Raw genomic sequence first — 23,332 nt, 5'->3', positions numbered from 1 at the left:
ACCCTCGGTTTTATTTTTGCAGAAAGCTTTACCCTCACTGCAGTGTGAACAAGTGTCATAGCTGCCGCTGAGCGAACGCACAGAGTAACGTCATAACATAGTTTTCAACACACTCAGATGCATCTATGATAAACAGAGCTGCGTTACCTATCATGACCGGAAAAGCGGAAGTGGCGCCGGCGACTGTCATAATATAAGTCCCACTGCTCGCGAGGCGTGTGTTGCCTTCATCTTATTAGCAATCGGTGCAGCAGCCTTGCTCAGCTCCACAACACTCGGCCCTGCTCTGCTTCATACTACAGTAAAGTTAATAATCGCATCCATGAACATGATTTCTGCCCGAGTCCTATCCCGATTCTTTTCCACCGGCTGTGAGGTGAAAACCACATGTCCGAGGATTCTGCGCTCAAACTTGTCATCATCAAACTACGCCTTTGTTTTGAACAGGCGACCTCCAGTGGACGGAAAAGTTACATTGTGCAGCTTTAAAGGGATAGTTCACCCAAAAATGAAAATTCTGTCATTTACTCACCCTTATGTTGTTCCAAACCTGAAGATCTTTTGATGAAATCTGAGGGCTTTCCGTCCCATTGACAGCTACGCAAACGCAACTACCACTTTGACCCTTCAAAAAGTTCATAAAGGGATTGTAAAACTAATCCATATATTGAGTGGTTTAGTCCAATTTTTTCTGAAGAGACACGATTGCTTTATATGATGAACAGATTGAATTTTGGTTTCTTCAGAAAAATTGCACCAAACCACTCATTTATGGATTAGTTTTATGATCTCTTTATGAACGGGTATGGTAGTTGCGTAGCTGTCAATGGAGGGACAGAAAGCTCTCAGATTTCATAAAAAAAAAAAGATATCCATTTGTTTTCCGAAGATGAACGAAAGTCTTACGGGTTTGGAACAACATGACAGTGGGTAAATGATGACCGAATTTTCATTTTTGGGAGAACTAACCATTTAAAACGGATGTAAACAAAATGGAAAAGCGCCAAATTGCAATCCTCATTGGAAAGGGATACATTTAGGCTACCTTTTCAGCAGACGCTCCCTTTTCCGTATAGTGAGACCAGATACTTTGTTCTGAGTCTGAGGTCTGTCCAGAGAGACTGTAACAGATAAAACCAACTTCTGAGTCTCCAGCCACACAAGAAAAGAGACATTAATACAATGTTCTGAGTCTCCGGCCTGTGGAGGAAGAGACAGCAACAGATTCAATGCTATACGCAAATAAGTCGAGAGCTTTTGAGGCAGCAACACGACCACGTTCTGAGTCTCCAGTGTGAGGAAAGAGACATTAACAAACACTTCAGTCTTCGTCCAGCGAGACGATAACAAATGCAGCATATCCTCCATGCCAGATAGACAGAAGTGGTGACCAAGTTTTGTCTTGCGGAGCGGCATAAGAGACACATGTGCAATACCATCACTGCTGGGTACCTTCGTCTGCATGTTCCAGATTGTTAAGGACCTTCTTCACTTACAGGCCTCGTCTGCATATTCCAGATTTTTTGGAGATCAGCATCCCACAGATCTTCGTGTTCAAGGCTGTTGAAACGGATTCTGGCTCCTTTCTCCACTGCATACCCAGTGGAAGACGCCACCATGTGGAACGTAAATATCACTTTACCAAACGTCTTTCTAGAGACCTTGGCATTGAAGTCTATTATCAGTATATGATTTCCTAATTTACATTAGACGTTATATAGCTGCCTCAAGTTCATAGATAATCTTTCTTTTGTTTGTTTGATGCATAATGTTCTTCACTTCATTAGTTTCAGAGAAACAACAGTTTACCTTTCCATAAGATAATGTAATTCTGCCATAGCAGCACAAACTAAATCACACAGCAACATGATCACTTGTTTTTTAATCTTATTCCTCCACAGTAATGTGGTTCATTTAGTAGTTGTGTTGATCTACTCGTTTGTCTTTTTGTTAATAACATTTATTGTATTACACTTGTGCTGATAATACAGTGAGAGGCTCTACTAGTAATTCGATATCTCATCAATTCTTCAGACTGGTCAAATGATAAAGACCCCTTAATTTACATAATTTTAATTTGTTCAACAATCTTTGATTGTTCTCTAATGTCATGGTGAAATTCCTGTCTGGTGCCCACAATCAGAGAAGGAAAGTCATCTTATACCTAAACACAACATATTTGGTGCAATTTTTTAATTAACTGATTAAATCGTATTGTAAAAATGCTAAGGTTTCATTTCGTTACAAATAATAAAATGAAAAGGAAACATTCTTGGCTTATTGCTTCTTGTTTCACGAAAAACTGGCTTATGGTAAAACGGTATAGTTGTTTTCTTTAGTTAAAACTGTGAACAAGAGAAAACTTGAACATTTTTGATAGTTTAGTTTTCTAAATCTATACACCATTTTAATGATATCATTTTAATGACTGCCTAATTTTGAACAGCAACAGCCTGTAGCTTTAGTGATTGGCAAAGCAGAAAAATACAACACAACTACAAAATGATTAAAAGAAACCGAAACCTTTTTATTGAACATTTTTATTGAGGTCCCAAAAACCATCATCAACAATATTATGTAAACAATATTAATTAGGAAAATAATAAAAAACAACAGCTCAAATATCCACAGCCCCCAGGGTTGAGCGGACAGTACGAGGGTGTGGATTCAAGCTAAGACGAGATATCATGTGCAATCAGGAATGTAGACATGGTGTGCGGCGCTCTGAGGACTGGAGTCTGCTGAGGGTTACTGCTGGACCTGCCAACATCACCACAGAGAAATGCGTCAAGACAGAAAAGATTAACGACAACTGAAAGGGAAAAGCTGCATGATGTCCATTTAAATGTACAGGCGCCTAAAACATTGATGATGTGATTTTGTTTTGGAGCTGGTATACTTTTTCTGTACTCGTGTCATTGTCTAGCATTTATTTCAAAGGCAGACGTGGCACAGAGCTAAATTTAGACAACCTATGGTTTAATGGAAAATACTCCTGTGGTTTAACGGTGGATAAAAGGCATGACCTCATGTTTTACTTTGAAAACACAAACTAATTCACAACATGTCAAGTTAGTTTTTCCATGGTCAATTTAGAAAGGGAACAATTTCTTGGAAAAACCTTAGTGGTGATTTAATATGTAACTGTGTATGGCTGACTGAACAGGGTGATAGCCTTGTATGAATTTATACTGGATTTATCATTTTTTTATTATTATTTTTCTCATTATTTTTTGCATTTTAAATATTTTTTTAAACCTAATCGTTCTTTACTTAATTGTATTTGTCCTCTATCTTTATATTTTTTATATGAATATGTTATCAGATTTACATATAGATCAGAGGTCGCGTTAACTGAAAATATCACAGCCGTTCGTCATTTTGACAGAATTGTAATCTGTAACGGTAATTCTCACCTCGTCCACTTGGTGGCAAGTGCGCTCTTGCTGACTATCGAGGTCAACGAATGGCTTTTCAGAGTTACATTACATTGTTTACAACAGTGTTTTATTGACATCTTGAAACTGATTAAGCGATTAACGAGACATAAAAATTTCGGTAAATTGGTTTGCATCTTTCAACATGTTTTGTGATGTTCATTAATATTAATTTCGCTCTGTAACGTAGTAAAGAGCTCAATCTTTACTCTGCTTCGCTGGAAATTATTGCCATTTATTCGAAAAACATTCATGATGAAACCTGAAGTGACACTGGACGCGATTTTGATGCGCGAATAATTCGCAATGTTTTTATTTTTTGATCAGCTGTTTGTGTAATGAGTGCTTCCACACCGAACGCGAATGTGCTGCTGCTGCAAAAAAAAGACGTTTATTTTTTTCGCTTCAATGCAACTTTTTCTTTTTCTTTCACGGTGACAAAAGTCTTCGAACAATCACATACAAGGAAACAAAGATGACGAAATGTCCAGTACGTGTCACTATTCAATCAACATTAACCTTTGCCAGGTATCGCATTTCTCACAAGATTACAGCTCCTGTGGAGTACATCGCTGTAGGCTACAGACAACGAAAACACAACCTTTTAAGTTAAGACTTGTTGGTATTGTTTTGTTCTTTTAAGACTGGGTGCACCAAAACTTTTCTGTCTTTTAAATAAAATGAAAAGCTCGTCTTCACTGAACGAGGAAGTGTCCATGTTTTCTCAGCTGTTGCTGCGAATGTTTTGAAAAGTTGGAGCTCTGAAACATCACAGACGTCACAAATTTGCGTCGCAGCTGATGTGAATGGTTTTGATGCGAACTATTTGCACATTGTTTTGGAGCTGGTTTGCCAACCGCCATTAAAAGGAAAAGAAGCTCAAATGTTTGTGCGTGAACCAATGAGATTACATGTGTGGTGTGAAAGGGCCTGAATGTGACCTCTGAGAGATAATGTATATAAATAATGCATCTTACAGCTTGCTAACAAGTACAATTTTCAAAATACCAATGTGCACTATTCAAAATATATAGCATAAATCATATCAGCACAGGTAGGTGTTGCCATACCTGCTGAGACTGTGTGTCTGGTCCTCTGCTGGCCAAACGGCTGAGAATGTTTCTTTCAGACATCTGCAGCCTCACGGCGACGGGCGGTATCCTGGCGATGGTCGCTGGGAGACGGGTGACATCTGCTTTCATGTCGCTTAGCAACTCCTCCAGCTGTTTTAGTACTGTCAGAAACAAATACAAAAAGGTAGTGAGTGTCGTCTTCTAATGCATCACACGATCACAAATTAAAATAACATGAGCTCATATGAAGCACCTTTATGTAGGACGGCGTTGGCAGGTTTGTTTCCGGACATGGATTCCTTGCTCAGGTGCTGGTGGGATTCGGCCAGACACTCCACTTCACTGAAGCGTGTGTTAAGAGCCATGGAGGGGTGAGAGGGGTCTTCGGTCATGTTCAAATATGCAGCTCTGCGCAGCTGTTCTTCAATCACCAAAGCCTGCTCAAGCAACTACAGGAGACATCAAAAATTGTTACCAAACGTGCATTCAGGCCATGTCAGAATTACCATAATTATGAGATTCCAATTTGTAAAAAGTAGGGATGTCCCGAACCGATCTCAAGGATCGGTATTGGCGGCAATTAAGCAGTTTTTTTTACTGATCGTATCGTCTTTCCTAAGCCTGATCCTTTATTCTTTTGTCATCTTTCATGCAGGTGTCACCTTCAAATGGGTTTGCCAACCACCATTAAAAGGAAAAGAAGCTCAAATGTTTGTGTGTGAACTAATGAGGTCTGTTCACACACACACACACACACACACACACACACACACACACACACACACACACACACACACACACACACACACACACACACACACACACACACACACACACACACACACACACACACACACACACACACACACACACACACACACACACACACACACACACACACACACACACACACACACACACACACACACACACACACACACACACACACACACACACACACACACACACACACACACACACACACACACACACACACGTTCGAGCTTCCCTGTTTAGCCTATTTAATGCACACTTTTGCAAGGAATCACTCAAAAATCCTTACGGTTTATTTTTATCTGCTGTCAGAGACTATGAGACATCTTTGCCACATGCTTTCGAACTAGGGCTGAACGATACATCGAATTTTCATCTTCATCGCGATATGAACTCGCGCGATGAACACATCGCAACAGACAGCCTGACACGATAAATAAAGGAAAACAGTTTAGCCTACATGCGCCAATCTGAGTAACGTATTCTGAATACTTGGATTACTTCCACATTGAATTGCATTTTTATAAGTGTAGGAATGATCGTATAAAGTGTAGAATATGATCATATAACACCAATTTTATCATCTCTACACTGGTTACCTGTGAAGTTCCGTATCAATTACAAACTATTGCTACTAACCTATAAAGCCCTAAATGGTTTAGCTCCAGTGTATCTAACGGATCTTCTATCGCCCTACAATCCATTGCGCTCTTTAAGATCACTAAACTCTAGGCTTCTGGTCATTCCTAGGATATCTAAGTCCACTAAAGGAGGGAGGGCTTTTTCACATTTAGCTCCTAAACTCTGGAATAGTCTTCCTGATATTGTTCGAGGTTCAGACTCGCTGTCCCAGTTTAAAACTAGATTAAAGACGCATATCTTTAGCCAAGCATTCACATTATAATTATCTTTTTATACTACAGTTAAATCGGATCAAAAGCATTAATATAATATTCTGAACAGCAGCTACGCTAATCATTTCCCATCTGCTTTTCTGTTGTCATCTCAGGACACTAGTCCTGAGGTAAATAGTTCATCAGCTCCAGTTTGTATCCAGCCTCTCATGGAGACTTCGGATGCCCCGACACCTGTGATGAGACGACTCGACGCCTGTGAAGAGACGACTCAACGCCAGCGTTGTTATGGCCTAGATTAATACACGATTGATTAACTTTTTCGAACATTATTCTTTAACATTGTCTTTTTAACATTTTTACTGTACATCTATGAAATGCACTTTCTGTAAAGCTGCTTTGAAACAATGTGTATTGTGAAAAGCGCTATACAAATAAATTTGAATTGAATTGAATTGAATTGAATTGAATGCAGCCATCAAATCCTGCTAACTAAACATATATTATAAAATATTTAGCTAACGTCAAACGGGGCCATTGGCTCTTGGGCTGGTAAATCAGCACATAGGAGAATGTAAAGTTGCACGTCAACTAAGCTGGAGCACCGGCGGTGGTCGGCCAAAACACTTCTTTTGTATGTGAAGCTGTTTTACGTGAATAGTAGGCTATGACACGAGTGAAGCACAAAGCTTTATTTACAAAATAAATCATAGGTTCGCAATTAAATGTTACATTACAGCCATGGAAACATATGGATTCATGCCGAACGAGAGAGGAAACTTTGTGTGGTGAGCCAAATTTAAGTTTGCTTGCGTTTTGTGATCTGGTCACACGATTTTCCACGAATTTAACAATAGGTTTACTCCATTTTATTCTACTGGACATGGAATCTGTCTCTAGTAGATAATAAATCTCTTATTTATTTTCCAAAATCCTCATTTACGTCTCTCACAGGGGATTAAACATTTCTTCCTCGTTTGATTTATTTAGGAGTAGCCTAGGCTATATTCACATCATTTACTGTGGTAAAATAGAAAACGGAGTATGACAGATACATTTTACTTCAAACTTTACTTTATTTAACACAGTTTGTTCTTGCTATTAGACTTGGTCAAGTTTATGTGTATAGCGTATTTCATTCACGTCGGAGATTTTTAGTTTCGCTTTCTCTCACAGCGCATATTCAAACAAAGCCTACGTTCTTGACCCTGCGGAAGATAATTTCGTTCTTCACATTTTACTACAAGTAGCCTATCAGTTTTGGAACATCAGGAGAAAACTTATCTTAAGATATTAGAAAACGATGCTTCTTTCCTGCTTGTGTCATCCCTTTCAGCGCAAGGGATAAGGCGCACGTCTGTGGGGAAATATAAACAATTTTTTTCTTTAACTAATATTTAACTTATATTTATATTTCGATTATTTACAGATATTTATTTAAATGTTTTACAGGCTGTAGTATGTCGTTTCACTGACGGAAGTAGGCCTACTAAAATAAACATGCATGTTTGATATTTTTTATTTTCAAAATGTAGGCTATTTAATTGAGGTATATATACACCTCAATCTCAATTAAATAGCCTACATTTTGAAAATAAAAATTATAAACGAATAATATATTTAACGAATATATAGCCTAACGAATTCATATATATATATATATATATATATATATATATAATATAGGCTATATAAAAATATATAGGCGTGTGTGCGTGTGTAGCCGCCACCCCCAACCACTGCGCCACTGCACAGTTACACTGCAGTGTTATATTTCGTTCTCCCTTCTCTTTCTTTAATATGAAACGCTTTTTGAATTTCCAAGATAGAAACGCTTTCTTGCCCTGGCTCTGTTGTTCTGGCTCCATCTCTGCCTCTAGCTCCCGCGGCTCCTCTCCGACTCCATTGTGACTGATCACGCAAACCGTGCATTTTTTCGTTTTCATTTTGGGGCTTCTGAGAAATGCATCGAGTTGCCTTAATTTATTTAGAGAGTAAATAAACTCATGCAACAGAGAAGTATCGTTAATGTTATCCATTGATTTCAACAATGTAACTGTATTCTAAATATCAACTATTTAATTGCAACTGTAACGGAATACAGTTAGGCTACTCATAATATGTATTCTGAATAAGTAATGCCGGTACATGTATTCCTTTACTGCCCAACACTGAACACGACCTTAAAGCACTAAGACATGGGAACAGTATAGCTAACATTCACATCTGAATATTTATCGCAAGTCATATCGTCATCGCAATATTAAACCATGTCATCGCACATCGCAGCTTTTCCTCATATCGTGCAGCCCTATTTCGAACCGCCTCAAATCTACTCAAAAACCCACCTTTTTGTTGTAATTATTTTTACACATAAAATAAAAGAAGTTCAGTAGTCCCATATTCATAATTGTGAACTCAGTTTGTTTACGTAATTAAGGGCCTATAAACATAACCAAACACTAGGAAAATACAAGCATCAGATTGGGACTCTGTATCGGCAGAAACTCGATATTCAATTACACCGTTGTAAATTTAGATTTTCCAAGAGCTCCGACTTGTACCACATGAGGCATTGATAGCATTGCCATAGAAATGCATAATTATCAGAGGATGTGAACGGAACATCACAGGTTGTCATCTCATAACTACAACATGCGAACGCAGCATCTCTCATATATCTTAAGTTGTATGCAACAACAACAACAAAAAAGATTGTTTGATTCTTTTTATAATACCTTGAACCTCCGAGCCAAAAATTTGTTCTTGATCTCCAGGAAGTTTCCTCTGTTGATCTCTCCCTTGAAGGGTTCGTTAAGAATGGCGAATCTGACGTCATTCTGAATATCTTGCCAACGAGCGTAACCATGTCTTAGACGATGAGTTAAGGTAGATTTCATATTCAGTGTTTCATTGAGCACACCCAAACACAGACACATATAACTGTGGTTATACACTGAAAACAGCGGGGGTTTTTAAGGATACTGTATGATGCCAGCAAGTAGCCAGTAGTCATGGCGACGATGCCAGATCTCGTTGGTCTTCTTGGTGACTGTAGCGGCTCGCTCCTCATTCTGCCACAGGGAGTGTAGTTCTGTGAGAAAGAGAATTTAGTACAAATGCACAAAACTTTGATATTTTAGCAAACACTGAAAATTATGACCAATTTAATTCTGCATTTTTTAGCAATTTATAAAAATAAAAACCACCTTTTCATCCTTTGAGACAATACGTACTAAAAATATATTGGTAAAAAAACAAAAACATTTTTATAATATGAATAAATAAAAATACATATGAATAAATAAATGTTAAGAAATACATAGTTAAAACAAACATTCTCTATAGCATCTTTCAATATTGTCCATTACAGAGATATTGCGCATCTTCAAAATTATATATATAAAAATACATTTAAATAAAATATGAATATTAATAGTGAATAATGTATTAATAATGTAAATACATTAAAATAAGTTAATAAATATTTTAAAAAAAATAAGAATTAAGGTTAAAATAAATAGAAATCAAATAGGGAGTTAAATAAACCCATTCTCTAGTACTTTTAAAAAGCACAAACAATCAAAAAGCGACTCAATAGTGCCGGTCACAGCAGAAAAACCAAAGGATGATAAAAGTATAAAGATTTTTTAAAAAGAATTGAAAATGAAGGGGAAAAATGAATGAATTAAAATGTATCACCCTAAAGCAAACCAAAGCTGATAAGTCTTCAGAGCTTGTCTCGTCTCCACGTTTTTTGGGTCATAATGGCTTATGCCTTAATTAGTACAAAACTAGAGAAGAATTTCTGAAACAAACATTTAACAGGAGATCTTACCGGTAAACCCTCCATCTGCAATGTTGAACATGAAGCGTGTTTTGGCGTTTTTCTTCCTTTCTTCAACTCCTGCCGCCGCTGCGCTATCTTTGGCACTTTCTCCGTTCGGCAGTTTTCCCGCTTCCTCCGTCTTACCAGATTCCTTCTCATCCTTCTGACCTGGAGTGAAATGAACGACACGAGTTAGTGAAGTGAGATCCAGAAACTACGTAAACATGTCAAATCCAATCAGGTGGTCCAGACCTTTTTTCTCATCTGTAACAGGGGTAGTGTCCATCTTTTCAGGTTCATCATCCTTCTTTTCACCTGAAAGGACATATGAACAGAAATTAGCCACTCTATGTTTGAACCTTTAGATTTTTGATCCGGTTCAACCGCGAAACTACACATTATTAAAGTGTAATGGCTTGTTAATAGCATTTTTGGTTACCTTTGTTGTCTGAAGTTTCCTTCTCAGCCTCAGATCCTTTGGGTTTGGCGTCTTCGGTCTTCTCATCAGTGTCTCCAGACTTCACTTTCTCCTCTTCTTTCTCAACTTGACTCCCATCAGCCTTATCTGCTTCTGAAGAGGATTCAGGCGTCTTGTCCTTCTCCTCTTTGTCTTTTCCTTTCTCTTCAGAAGCAGAGGAACCTTCATCCTCTTCATCCGGAATGGCAATGACCTTTTGATGAAGAAATAGAAATCACCTCATTAACAACCATAATCATCTAAACTCACATGGTTAACACACTGAAAATTGAGCCGAGATCCAGACAGTTTGCTGTATAAGCTGATACTCACTTCATTGTCTTTTTCACTGGCCTCCTTCTCACCGTCTCCATTTTTCACCTTTTCCTTTTCAGCGTCTTTTCCACCATCTTCTGCTTTGGAAACACCATCTGTAGAACAAATACATAAAAAGGTTTAAGGCTCCAAGAAACAAAGAACATGCATAAAGTTGGAATCTCGCCTTTCAGCAGAAACGTATACATCAGTCTAGTCCAGATTGTCCTAAACACCTGGTAGACTCTTTAGTTTTGAATAAATAAATGTCTGCTGCAGATTTAGGATAGATTTCTCACAAACGGGAAGTAGATGTGCGATCCGAGGCATGTAGTACCTGGAGCAGGAGTGTTGGGCTGAGTGTCCGCTGGAGTGCCAGTAGAGGGCGTTTTGCTGGGTGAGTCAGGCTGGCTGCCGATGGTGGACGCAATTTTATTCTCATTCAACTCCATCATCCAGGGCATGGACCACTGACCGTTTACATGCTCGAACTCTTGCACCTGAAAACAGACATTATGCAAATGCCCACAATTAGTGAACTGCAAAAAATGGATTTTGCTTTCATGCATCCTGGAATTTTTCATATAACTGGTTTATGTAGACACATTGGCTTTTGTATTGCGTTTTAACTACGATAACGGATTACTAATTTACCTTCTTTCGGATTAATGACATCACACCAATACGAGTAAGGACGTGTTGCCGTGAGAGTCCCTCCCGAGGAACGCCATCGGCAAAGCTTTCAGCACCATCCGCACCAGGCTCACACAAGTGCCGCATAAAGAGAGAGACGTAAGCCCTGAGAGGAAGCAGAAACCGGTTTACAGATCCTGATACACCAAAGGTACGAATATTTTTTGGGATTTTAGGGAGTTTATGGTTAGCTTACAAGTATTTCAAAGAAAACAAAAAGTATTTTTAAAAAAATGTAAAAGCTTGTGATATTCGTAACCCAAAATACATATTCATAGTTATCTCTATTCAGTAAATATAAAATGTGTATTTTAGCAAATATATATTCATATACGTGACTGTTCAAAAGTTTGGGGTCGGCAAGATTTTTCAAATGTTTTTTAAAAAGTCTCTTAAGCTCACCAAGACTGCATTTATTTGATCAAAAACACAGTAAAACCGTAATATTTTGAAATATTACTACAATTTAAAATAACAGCATTCTATTTTAATACATTTTATTCCTGTGATGCAAAGCTGAATTTTCAGTCTTCAGTGTCACATGATCCTTCAAGAAACAAACTTAGGAAAGGCGATACTGATCAGTTAAAAAAGGCTTAATTGGCCCCAATAAAAGCCTCAATGAGATCAGGAGAACATTTCCCAAAAGCATATTTAGCCAAATATGGTGATAACGATGTGTTGATAACGATGGTTACAATTTGGGATAGTTGGATTTGGGAAACGCACACCAGCTCGGGGCATCCCTAATGATAAATTACTTTACTGTCACTTTTGATCAGTTTATGCATCCTTGCCGAATAAAAGTATTAATTTCTTTAAATCAATCAATCTTACTGACCCCAAAATTTTGAACAGTAGAAGTACACCCAAAAGTTTGTAACTAACTACGAGTTCTTGCCAAAAATTAACAGTCATAATTTTTGTCTGATAAATTATTTGCAATATATGGTAGCAACCCAAAAATTTCTGCTTTTAAAATATTTGTAAACCAGTCGTTAATTTAAACTAAAACCACGGTAACACTATTTTAGGGTTCAATTCTCGCTATTAACTAGTTGCTTATTAGCATGCCTATTACTAGGATATTGGCTGTTTATTAGCACTTATAAAAGCACATATTAATGCCTTATTCCGCATGACCATATTCTACATCTCTTAATCCTACCAAATACCTCAACTTAACTACCTTCCTAAATATTAATAAGCAGTAAATTAGGAGTTTATTGAGGCAAAAGTCATAGTTAATAGTGAATGTGTGTTCCCCATACTAAAGTGATACCAAAACCTCTAAATGAGCCAAAACTCACTTGAACTCCTTCTCTGATTTCCCACGCAAGTCTCTGACCAGCCACTGGGTTGTGAAGGCATCCTGAGGCGGCATCCCATAACGCATCACTGCGTTCAGGAAGGCCTTCCTCTGACGAGCGTTGAAACCCAACACCTGTCAAATCACAACATTGTTTTAGTAAGTGCAACTCAAAATACATGCATTTAAGAAAAAACAAATCCTATTTCATCCTTCACTCACCTCAATGTTGCCGCTCACTCTGGCCAGCAGGGGGGGCAGGGGTTTGTCTTTGTCGTTTCTGAGGCCTTTCCTGTTGGGTCGCCGTGAATTGGCTGCAAGCAGACAGCAAAATTGTGCTCAGAAAAAGGGTGTGAATATTTTACGCATTTCTAAATTCCCATCTGTGATTTGTGTCACGCTCGTTTCACCTTCTGTTCGTTCATCAAAGTCCTCATCTCCTTCCTCTGAAGCGACGGAATAATCGGATTGGCCATCGGATTGATCATCCTGCCAGTCTGTAACAGAGCAAGAAAGATAATTAATACACAAACTTAACATTACATTTCCACTTATCAATTCAATAATTGTTCATAATGACATTTTCAATTGTATTTTTGATAAAGAATTATAGTTGTTTTTCCTTACGTCTCTTACCTCGATCCTCCTGAGAGCCGTCGTTGTAGTTGACCTGTTTGCGGATTCGCTTGCCCTTGCCCAGATTACGAGCCAAATCCTCCTGCTGCTGCTCGTAATGGTGTCGGAGCAGCTTCTCCCAGTAATCTGGATCCACACTTTCCTCCTGCTTAATGATCTCCCTCTGAACTTCCTCTTCCTGAGGGAAAAGACAGAGATGAAGAGAGATGCACATAAACGTATTATTGAAGATAAATGCCAATTAGTCAGTATGGGACATGACTACACCACAGCTTGATGTGTCATCACTTGTGTCAACTATGGCTGCACGATTCGGTGAATAAAATAGCATTTTTTCTGGTAAAAATTGTGAATGACATGTAAAATGTGATTAAAATAAGGTAACAATATTGTAATATGTCAAAGTAAATCGAGTATTTAAATAAATTTGACCAGTATAACAAATTACAAAACTAATATTTAAGGCTGTTTTCAAACATTAAACAAAGTAATATTACTATTGTAATATTTCACTATAAAAATAACAATAAATTAATAAATAATTATTAATAAATGAACGCATTACTTTTGTAATATTATTCTTATATTTTTTTACCTTCAAGATATTAATTTTGTAAAATTTGTAATATTGCAATATGTAAAAAATAAAGTATTTAAGATTTTTTTTACAGTAAACCATTAAAACTGTATCAATATTTATGGCAGTTTTCAAATGTTAAACCAAGGTATATTACTAGTGTAACATTTCACTGTATTAAATAAAAGTATTTAAAATATAGTAAAAACATTAAGAATTCATTTTTTACAAGTATAACTAAAATTACAATACAAATACAACTGTCAATTGTTAAACCATCTTCTAATTTTGGCGTAAAACAGCAGGAGACCTTTAGCTTTTGTTGACAGAAGTTTATAATCGCTTTTCATCACAAGTTTGCGAAGATGGTCGCCGCATGTTGTGTTCCTAAATGCACGTTATAAGCGACACCAAGCCACATCACGATTTTGGTTTTATTTTGGTTTAACAGCCCACATTGCCCTTTATCGGCACTCACCGCTTCCTCCTCGTCCTTGACCACATACTGAGCCACTTTGAAGGAGCTGAGATACTCGTTCATGCTCTGGATCTCCGTGTCATCTGTGGCGTCCTGGTTGCGATCCAGCAGCCGATCGATGGCTTTGTCATCATAGTGAATCACGCTGCTATCATCATCTTTGTTCTCTCCTTGACAGACAAACCAAAACCATTTTCACACATCTCAGTTCCTTAAGTGAGAAGTCATTCAGGTATAAAGTAAAGAGGTTTGCGATTCCAATCACACCTTCTCCCTCGTCCTTGAAGAGCTCCTCTGTACCAAATTTGAGAATGTCATCCAGCTCCTGCTTGGACATTGAACCGGTCTTTGAGCCCAATCCAGGACGCACAACCAAGTGAGTCAACATCATCTTCTTCTTGGCCACCTTAAGATTAAACACAAAAACACCAATCAGTTTACATTCAAAAAGTTACCACAAAAAAAACATTTCACTTCCCAGAAAGGTAGGGTATACCTGAGTAATTCTCTCTTCAACAGAGGCTTTGGTCACAAAGCGGTAGATCATCACCTTCTTGTTTTGACCAATCCTGTGAGCTCTGCTAAAGGCCTACAAAGAGAAAACAACAGTGAAAATGAGGATAAACCCAATAAAGAAGATTTTGAAGATTATCCTGATGCCAAACACCAGATAGTCTGTTGCAGATGCATCATCTCACCTGAATGTCATTGTGAGGGTTCCAGTCCGAGTCGTAGATGACGACGGTGTCTGCGGTTGCCAGGTTGATACCCAGACCACCGGCTCTGGTCGACAGCAGGAAAGCAAACTGAGGAGCACCAGGAGCTAGAGCAAAAAAACAATTCATTATGACACTAGAGATGTATGGAAATGTATGGACCATATTAGTTACACATCAAACATCTGGTCTTACCATTAAAGCGGTCAATGGCTTCCTGTCTCATGCCTCCTGTGATGCTTCCATCAATACGCTCATATTTGTAGCCCTCATTCTCCAGGAAGTCTTCCAGCAGGTCCAACATTTTGGTCATCTAGAAAAGACGGACAAAGCATCTCAAATTCCTGCCGATCATCATTGGTGTTTGTCTCATTTTACAATATGGTTTATATTTTTACACCTTACAAAAAAATCTTAAAAAGGCCCGCCTTTTGAACGAAGTCTCTTATGCTCACCAAGGCAGCCTTTATTTGATCAAGAATACAGTAAAAACAGTAATATTGTGAAATGATATTCCCTTTTTTTAATCTATTTTAAAATGCAATTTATTCCTGCGATCCAAAGCTGAATTTTCAGCATTATTACTCACGTGAAGTCACATGATCTTTCAGAAAACATGCAAATATACTGACTTGTTGCTCAAAAACATTCTCTAATTATTATCAGTTGAAAGCAGTTGTGCTGCTTCATATTTTTGTAGAAAGTGATACATTTTCAGGATTGTTTGATGAATATAAAGCTCAAAAGGAACAACCTTATTTTAAACTTTTAGATCAATTTAATGTGTTCCTTGCTGAATAAAAGTATTAATTTTCCAAAACTTTGGAAACTTTTCCTTTAACTACAGAACAGAAGTGCAAATAATTAATACTTCATATTTATTATTTTTGCTAATGCATTCCTAATAGTGAGAGAAAAATACCCCCCCCAAAAAGTTTGATGTTGATTTGTGAGAGGAAAAAAAGGGTTTTGCCCTTTTTTAAACAAAAAGGAATAGGACTTCTAAATAAATAAAAACACATGTTTACCTGAGAGAAGATGAGCACTCTGTGTCCACCATCCTTGAGTTTCCGCATCATCTTCTGCAGTAGCAGCAGTTTGCCAGCAGATTTAGTCAGGGCACTGCCCTCGTACATCCCATTGGGCAACTTGGCAGCTTCCTGTTTCACACAGCCAATCAGAGAGCAGTGCGTTTTCAACTTACTTGCATCCTCAAATACCACATAATAGGACATCTGTTATTGGTCTATCATTAAGAGCAAAAAGTGGAGCGTACCATAGCAGCAACTGGGAAGAGATAAGGATGATTACAGCACTTCTTGAGGTCCATGACGACGTTTAACAGAGAAACCTGGTTTCCTCCACCGCGAGTGTTCAGAGCCTCAAAATTGCGGGTCAGGATGAACTTGTAATATTTCCTGGATTAACAAATAAGATGTAAAAAAAAAAAAAAAAAACTCTGGCCTCTACCAATCCTGTAACCTAGTTCTCAGTCCAGACCTCATCACATACTCACTTTTGCATGGGGCTGAGCTCGACTCGGACGATGAGCTCTGTTTTGGAAGGCATGTGCTTGAACACGTCTGCTTTGAGTCTCCTGAGCATGTGCGGTCCCAGCATGTCGTGAAGCTTTTTGATCTGGTCCTCCTTGGCGATATCGGCAAACTCCTCCAAGAAACCCTCAAGATTACTGTAGTGAGAGATAAAGAGCGTTATTTATGCCTGCAGATGCTCAAGAGGCCACCAGAGGGTGCTAAAGGGGTTCATTTACAAAAAAAACTTTTTTTCAGGAAACTATGCATTCATTTATGCTTCCTTAAAATGTACGAATGTTCATCAAGTGTTTTTCCATTTTCACTGTCGTCTTGCTCAGTGGTTGCATGACAAATTACGTAAAGCTGCTTTATTTGTGAAGTGCTATACAAATGTGTATGAATTGAGAAATTCTCTAATACTATTTTTGTAAATAAAATAAAGTATAATAAATAATAGTATTAATTAATACAAAAATATCCTATTTTTAAGTAATATTTTAATTTGTTTTAAATATTTTTAAGTGCATTGTGAGTTAATTATAAGGTAAACTAATTGAATTTAAAAAATAACAATAACCAATACATTTCTAACAATGATTAATTAAAATTAATTAAAAACAGACACACACACACAGACAGACACTGTCAAGACTTTGCATAAAAAAAAAAAACAATTTCAAAACCAAAATCATAAGCTTCTTTAAAAGATCTTTTTTTCAGTAAGACATTTTGACAACCATACCTGAATCTCTCTGGTGTGAGGAAGTTGAGCAGATGGAAAAGCTCTTCTAAGTTGTTCTGTAGTGGAGTTCCGGTCAACAACAACTTATGCTGCAGTGGGTAATTGTTCAGCACCCTGAAAAACTGTATAACAAACACCACAGCACAACATTAAAACATCATACCATCATAAAAGTGTACATATTACAGTGTAATAAAGGAGTCATTTGAACCAGTTTTTACTGCATAAAAATGAATATCCATGTTGGCCTCACCTTTGACTGGTTATTCTTCAGTCTGTGGGCCTCGTCAACTACCAAACAAGCCCAGTCGATGGAGCCCAGGACGGCCGTGTCAATAGTGATCAACTCATAGGAGGTCAACAGTACATGGAACTTTACAGAGGCTTCTTTCTGCATGATCATAAGGGAAACAATCATTGATATATATGGATTCATGCGTCTTACAATTCTTTAATGGAAAGCAGAGTTGTTCAACTAACCTTCATCTTAGAGGGTTTCTTGCCACCACGGATGGCATTGTTCTCAAAAGAGAACTCGTTTTCTCTGATGACAGCCCTGCTGTCCTTGTCACCGACATATGTGACAACGTACATGTCTGGGGCCCACATCTCAAACTCTCGCTCCCAATTAATGATGGTGGACAAGGGGGCACTCACCAGGAACGGACCCTTAGAATGACCCTGAAGAACAGGCACACCAGCGTGTTAAAACGGAGGAAAGAGGATAAGCTGTACAAAAGTAGTAACATTTAACATTTTTCTATGCTTACAAAACATAAAATATACAGTTTATAGACATCATTGTATGAAAATGTATGCTACCGTTCAAAAGTTTGGGGCAAACTTTTTTTTAAATAAATTAATATTTTAATTCGACTTTCTATTCAAACTATTTTCAAGAGTCCTGAAAATAATGCATCAGTTTCATCTTTGGCATCACAGGAATAAATTCCGTTTGAAAATATATTCCAATAGAATTCATAATCATATTTTACAGTATTACTGTTATTACTGCATTTTAGATCAAATACATGTAGCCTTGGTGGCCATGAGAGATGCCCTTCATCAAAACAAACAAACAAAACCTTACCCACCCCAAACTTTTGAATGGTAGTGTAGTTCTTCTTGGATTACAAGATTAATAATGCATAACGCATGTTAATTCTTTGTTCAATTCATCACATCATAACTCCTGGACTCTCGAGGAAATAAAAAAAACAAGGTACCTCTTTATACAGTGAATAGAGGAAAACAGCAGTCTGCACGGTTTTTCCCAGACCCATCTCGTCTGCCAGGATGGTGTCGGTTCCCTGAGCCCAGGAGAAGCGGAGCCAGTTGAGCCCCTCCAACTGGTATGGATGCAACGTTCCACCTGTACTGTCCAGATACTCTGGCTGACGGTCAAACTTAATAGTGGGCTACAGGAGAGTAAAGAAATTGGGTTTTAGCCAGATGAACAAATGAATGGTGCAGCTGGGTCTAATAGGTGCTGCCATTAGTGTGTAGGAGGAGCACAATGAAGCTCACTTACATCTACCACGGGGTTCTCTGGAGGCCGGTCCAGTTTTCGCACCTTCCCTTTGATCTTCAACTTCTTTCCTGGTTTACCTTCATCACCCATCATCAACTCCCTTTAGAAAAGAAAAACGAATGAATATGATGAGCGTGTGCATCATTACGTGCACTTTCAGGTCTATGAACTTGAAGATTTATACTTCGATCTAAATTTCTTTCTTTACAAAAAACCCTGTTTTCAGTCTTTCACTGCCTTTAAAAAAAATAAAAACACTTTTATTTCATGCTGATGTAACCAAGACATAACTTTTTGTTAATTGAAATCTTTGTATTTGAAAGCTGAAATAATATCAAATACAAATGTTCAAACATAGCAAAGTAATACTAAATATAACACTGTCTGGAATTAAATATCATAAATGTCATGACCAAGATGAATAGGAGTCTTGCCTATTGTGACATTAAATGCCTTGCAAAGGCTATTCCTGTTCACACGTATACCTGTGGTTCCAGTACTGCAGTTTGTAGGCGTCAAACTCTGGTATATCCATATCCTCTGCCTCCCAGGTAGACTGATCATATGTTACATCCCTCCACTTGATAAGGTAGTGACAGTTATTCTTCTTATCCACACTAAAAGGAATAAAACACAACAGGTACGGCATGAGAAATGCTATGAAATTTATCCAGTGATTGAATCCAAAGTTCTTGAGCTCATCTCACCTATGGTTCAGGACACGGTGAATCATCATCCATTCCATCTTGATGCCGAATCGGTAGTACTTCTCCTCCATCCGAGCATAGGTGGGGTCTTTCTTCTTTCTCTTGTCACTCTTGTCCTCATCTCCCTCAATGCCAAAGTCTAAGAGCGGGGGCTCGTCCATGTCGTTCTTGCGCTGGTAGTTTCTGAACATCACCTGACAGTGCATCTCCAGCTAGAGAGAGATGTTGCGAGCCAAAGTTAGTGAGAATTCAGCCTAAATCTGGACTCAAAATGACACACAAGCCATTGTCTGGATTCACAGATAGTAGATTAAACACTGAAAGTTTGTTCAAGCCAAAAAGCAAAGCAATAATAATTCAATCAAATAAATAATATATACAATTATTTGTTCTGAATTGTGTATTTTCCTCTTAAATTATACATAAAACAAATGTATAAAAAATAACCTATAATAAATGAAAATATATTCATTTAAAATATTAAGATAACACTAGCTATGTTTCCATCCAAATGTGCGAATTTCACTTATGAACAAAATTGGAATATTGCAAAAAACATTTGCGAATAAAGCACAGTTTCCACCCAGAGAGCCGGAGAGTACAAAACCACTTCCTGATAAACTTGTGCTTAATATCACTACGAATAGAGGAATTTATTCTGTAAATCCGTAGTTTATGCAAGTTCTTATCGGATAAAAAGTTCATCCAACTTAAGCTCACATTTTTAGAATTTATGTGACATCCCAAAATGCACATCAAAATAGGTTGATGGAAACATAGCACTTCAAAACCAAAATAAGACCCAGTGACGTACCTGTAGCTCGGAAACCCAGGAGCAGTGCCAATAAGACATATTCTGCCATTTAACAAAGAACTCCCTCTCGGGGCGACCAGCCAATGGTGTGGGGTCAGGCGCATCAGCTGGGAGGTCAGTGGGCCGGGCCACAGGGGTCGGGGGAGGAGGTTCACTCCAACGCCAGGTCAGAATCTTCTGCACCTTTCCTTTCATAGTAGGACACTGGAGAGAGAGAGAGAAAAAAAAAGTAATTTAGGTAGGTAATAAGTAGGCTATTTGCATGTTATCTGTTGTCACATTAATAACAAATCAACTAAGACATTTCCAGCTTTGACCCCTGACCTTTAAGCCCATTTAAAAATTCTAACACGGTTGACTCACAGTGCATCGAGGGCAGATCCATTCTCCGTTGGGAATCTCGGGCAGGGGTGGGTTAAGGCAGTGAATGTGGTACGACGAGGGGCAGGAGTCACAGCACAGCAGCTCTCCGCCATCTTTACACACTCTGCAGAACTCCATGTGATGGTCGTCCTCTTCTGCCTCACCTCCCACCTCGGTATCCTCCTCAACGTCTGATGCGTCCTCACGAGCCTCCCACTGAATCCCCATCTTCTCCTGAAAGAAAAAGAAATAGTTTAATTATGCAGAGTACAAGGTGACATCAGGGTTTGACGATGCCCTTTGGACATCCTTTGAATTGAATTCATGCAGAGATTTAAAGTTGGTTCACTCACACAATGTGGGCAGCTCCAGGTGCCCTCTGGTGCCTTCTCCATATCAGGGTCCAAGCAGACCATGTGATAGGCTCGTGGACAGGTGTCACAGAGAATGATCTCTCCTCCCTGCTGACAGACCTCACAGTAATCCTGATGATCCGTCTCATAGCCGTCACCATCTTCCTCTCCTAGCAGAGAAAGAGAGAGAATAGATGAACGACTGATAGTATGGCCCAATGATTACCACAATGTGGAAAAAAAGGAACTGAATCGTGTAATCCAGTCATAGAAATTGAAATTTTATAACAGTATAAATGTGTAATGTCACAGAATTTGGGATGAATAAATCAAAAGTAGGGCAGTTCACATAATCAATCCATGATACAAACGTCTCTGTGAATATTAAAGTGAATAAAGACTGATATTTAAATATCAAGTCTACAGGTTCTGCGCGTGTCTGTGTGAATGATTGGTGCAGTTTCGCACTTTAACCACTAAAATGAAATCAAGACAAATAAAACAAATGAAAAAAAAAAAAAAAAAAACATTTCATAATGTCTCTCAAATGCGTTTTTATATTTAGGGGAGTATCTCATTCAAATTTCACTGGGATTTTCCAAATATTCCTGATGATTTTAAGATGTAGAAGAGACATCGTTTTCCAAATTGGTTGTCTCAAATGCAGCAAAAACTAGAAAATCTCTGGTCCCTTAAACGCGGGGGTCTAATGCTATTTCACGCATTCTGCCTCATTTACACTGTTAAAGAGTTGGATTCTCATGCTAAACAGGACTAAAATTTTAGTTGATTAAAAATGAGTTGGGCGTATGACTGAATATTTCTGTGCCAAATACACTCCTTCAGGATTCGAACAAGTTTCGGAAAGTTTTTTTTTTCGAGTATGGCCCTGTATGACATCATAAAGGGCTGAATAGCTTGTATGGGCACTTCTCCCACATGAGCGTGTGTGCGCACATCAACCAGAGCAAGAGCACGCCCATCAACGAGCTTCGTTCAGGTTATAGAAGCCGTTGGCTGCGCTATCATTTTGTGTTTAGACCACGAAATTAACAATGTCACTTAAGAAGTGTGTTTTTGGTTGTGAGGGAAAGATAACCTTGTTCAGCTTCCCAAATAACCCAGCGTTAAGGAAACAGTGGATGCAGTTTGGGGAACGCAACCCTCTATGCACACCTTGGCAATAGTATTACCATTGGCTAGAATATTTTTTTGTTTACTCGCCACACTGATATACCATTTTATTTATATTAGTGCTGCCAATGGCTAAAGATAGATATTATTTAGTCACCCAGAGTGAAGATTTACTCAAGTGATTTACTCGTATTGTAGAGGGTTGGAAAGATTGTTTTAATAGGCCTGATTAAGCTTAAAAAGATTGCCTAAAATGTTCACAAGCACCAAGACAGAGCATAAGATCTCACCCTTTTTAGTCTTCTTTTTGGGCTTCTTCTTCGCACTGCTGCGACTACTGCGGCTATTTGACCCATTCGAAACAGACACACTGTTCATACTGCCATCGTCAAAGTCACTATCCACATCAACATCGTCCTCTTCACTCTAAAAAAGGGTTTGAAATATAAAGAAATAGAAGCAGAGATAAATATACTGCAATTCTGTACTTCAGTCCATAAATGACCAGAAAATTGCTTCGACGTCATTAGAGCGATGTCTAATTTACGTCTAAAATTAGAGCCAGGAAGGGAAAAAAAGTAGAACTGGGGGTCTTACAGATGAGCGTTTCCTCTTGCTGTTGAAGCCTCCAAGTTTGATCTTCAGAGGAGCAACCTTTTTGGTCTTCACCTTCTTCTCCTGAGGTTTGGGGGCAGGTTTGGACTTCTTGCGTGCATTGGGACCTGAAATGCGCATGAATTAGCATAATTTTTCCTTGATGTAAGCAAAACATTAGCGGCTAAGAACTCATACATCATAAATAAACCCTGCTAGCATGTGGGAATCATGTGAAAAAACACTAAAATTGTGTATAAGCAATACCTGACACGTACTACTAGTCAAAAGTTTGGGGTCAGTAAGAATGTAAGGAAATTAATAGTTTAATTATTAATTTATTAAATGTGATGGAAATCTTTTGTTGTGTTGAAGTCTTTAGCATTTCAAGAAAATGCTGTTCTTTTAAAC

General features: G+C 38.2%; 1 protein-coding gene across 2 annotated transcripts in view; it reads right to left on the bottom strand.

Annotated features, from left to right (window-relative positions):
- Window positions 1-2,504: 2,504 nt before the first annotated feature.
- chd4a (chromodomain helicase DNA binding protein 4a) overlaps window positions 2,505-23,332 on the bottom strand; it is a 32,899-nt gene continuing 12,071 nt past the window's right edge. The window contains exons 7-41 of one of the 2 annotated variants that reach the window (XM_079828427.1): window positions 22,925-23,049; window positions 22,618-22,753; window positions 21,194-21,363; window positions 20,841-21,074; window positions 20,478-20,681; window positions 19,664-19,875; window positions 19,442-19,573; window positions 18,957-19,056; window positions 18,652-18,843; window positions 17,906-18,106; window positions 17,679-17,816; window positions 17,426-17,547; window positions 16,665-16,838; window positions 16,425-16,566; window positions 16,177-16,308; window positions 15,344-15,461; window positions 15,131-15,255; window positions 14,929-15,021; window positions 14,700-14,838; window positions 14,433-14,602; window positions 13,369-13,555; window positions 13,152-13,238; window positions 12,964-13,055; window positions 12,743-12,876; window positions 11,394-11,538; window positions 11,077-11,239; window positions 10,758-10,855; window positions 10,407-10,638; window positions 10,220-10,282; window positions 9,977-10,135; window positions 9,124-9,232; window positions 8,877-9,009; window positions 4,764-4,959; window positions 4,508-4,671; window positions 2,505-2,760 (exon numbers count right to left, since the gene is read on the bottom strand). In XM_079828427.1, coding sequence (XP_079684553.1) covers window positions 2,749-2,760; window positions 4,508-4,671; window positions 4,764-4,959; window positions 8,877-9,009; window positions 9,124-9,232; window positions 9,977-10,135; window positions 10,220-10,282; window positions 10,407-10,638; window positions 10,758-10,855; window positions 11,077-11,239; window positions 11,394-11,538; window positions 12,743-12,876; window positions 12,964-13,055; window positions 13,152-13,238; window positions 13,369-13,555; window positions 14,433-14,602; window positions 14,700-14,838; window positions 14,929-15,021; window positions 15,131-15,255; window positions 15,344-15,461; window positions 16,177-16,308; window positions 16,425-16,566; window positions 16,665-16,838; window positions 17,426-17,547; window positions 17,679-17,816; window positions 17,906-18,106; window positions 18,652-18,843; window positions 18,957-19,056; window positions 19,442-19,573; window positions 19,664-19,875; window positions 20,478-20,681; window positions 20,841-21,074; window positions 21,194-21,363; window positions 22,618-22,753; window positions 22,925-23,049 — 5,033 coding nt within the window. In that variant the 3' untranslated portion in view covers window positions 2,505-2,748. The remainder of the gene's footprint in view (window positions 2,761-4,507; window positions 4,672-4,763; window positions 4,960-8,876; window positions 9,010-9,123; window positions 9,233-9,976; window positions 10,136-10,219; window positions 10,283-10,406; window positions 10,639-10,757; window positions 10,856-11,076; window positions 11,240-11,393; window positions 11,539-12,742; window positions 12,877-12,963; window positions 13,056-13,151; window positions 13,239-13,368; window positions 13,556-14,432; window positions 14,603-14,699; window positions 14,839-14,928; window positions 15,022-15,130; window positions 15,256-15,343; window positions 15,462-16,176; window positions 16,309-16,424; window positions 16,567-16,664; window positions 16,839-17,425; window positions 17,548-17,678; window positions 17,817-17,905; window positions 18,107-18,651; window positions 18,844-18,956; window positions 19,057-19,441; window positions 19,574-19,663; window positions 19,876-20,477; window positions 20,682-20,840; window positions 21,075-21,193; window positions 21,364-22,617; window positions 22,754-22,924; window positions 23,050-23,332) is intronic. The other variant, XM_079828428.1, reaches the window with a different exon arrangement.

Source organism: Gobio gobio (genome assembly GCF_949357685.1).
Source record: "Gobio gobio genome assembly, chromosome: 11".
NCBI lineage: Eukaryota > Metazoa > Chordata > Actinopteri > Cypriniformes > Gobionidae > Gobio > Gobio gobio.
Note: the sequence above shows the minus strand (reverse complement) of the source record. Positions and strands in the feature narration are given on the sequence as shown.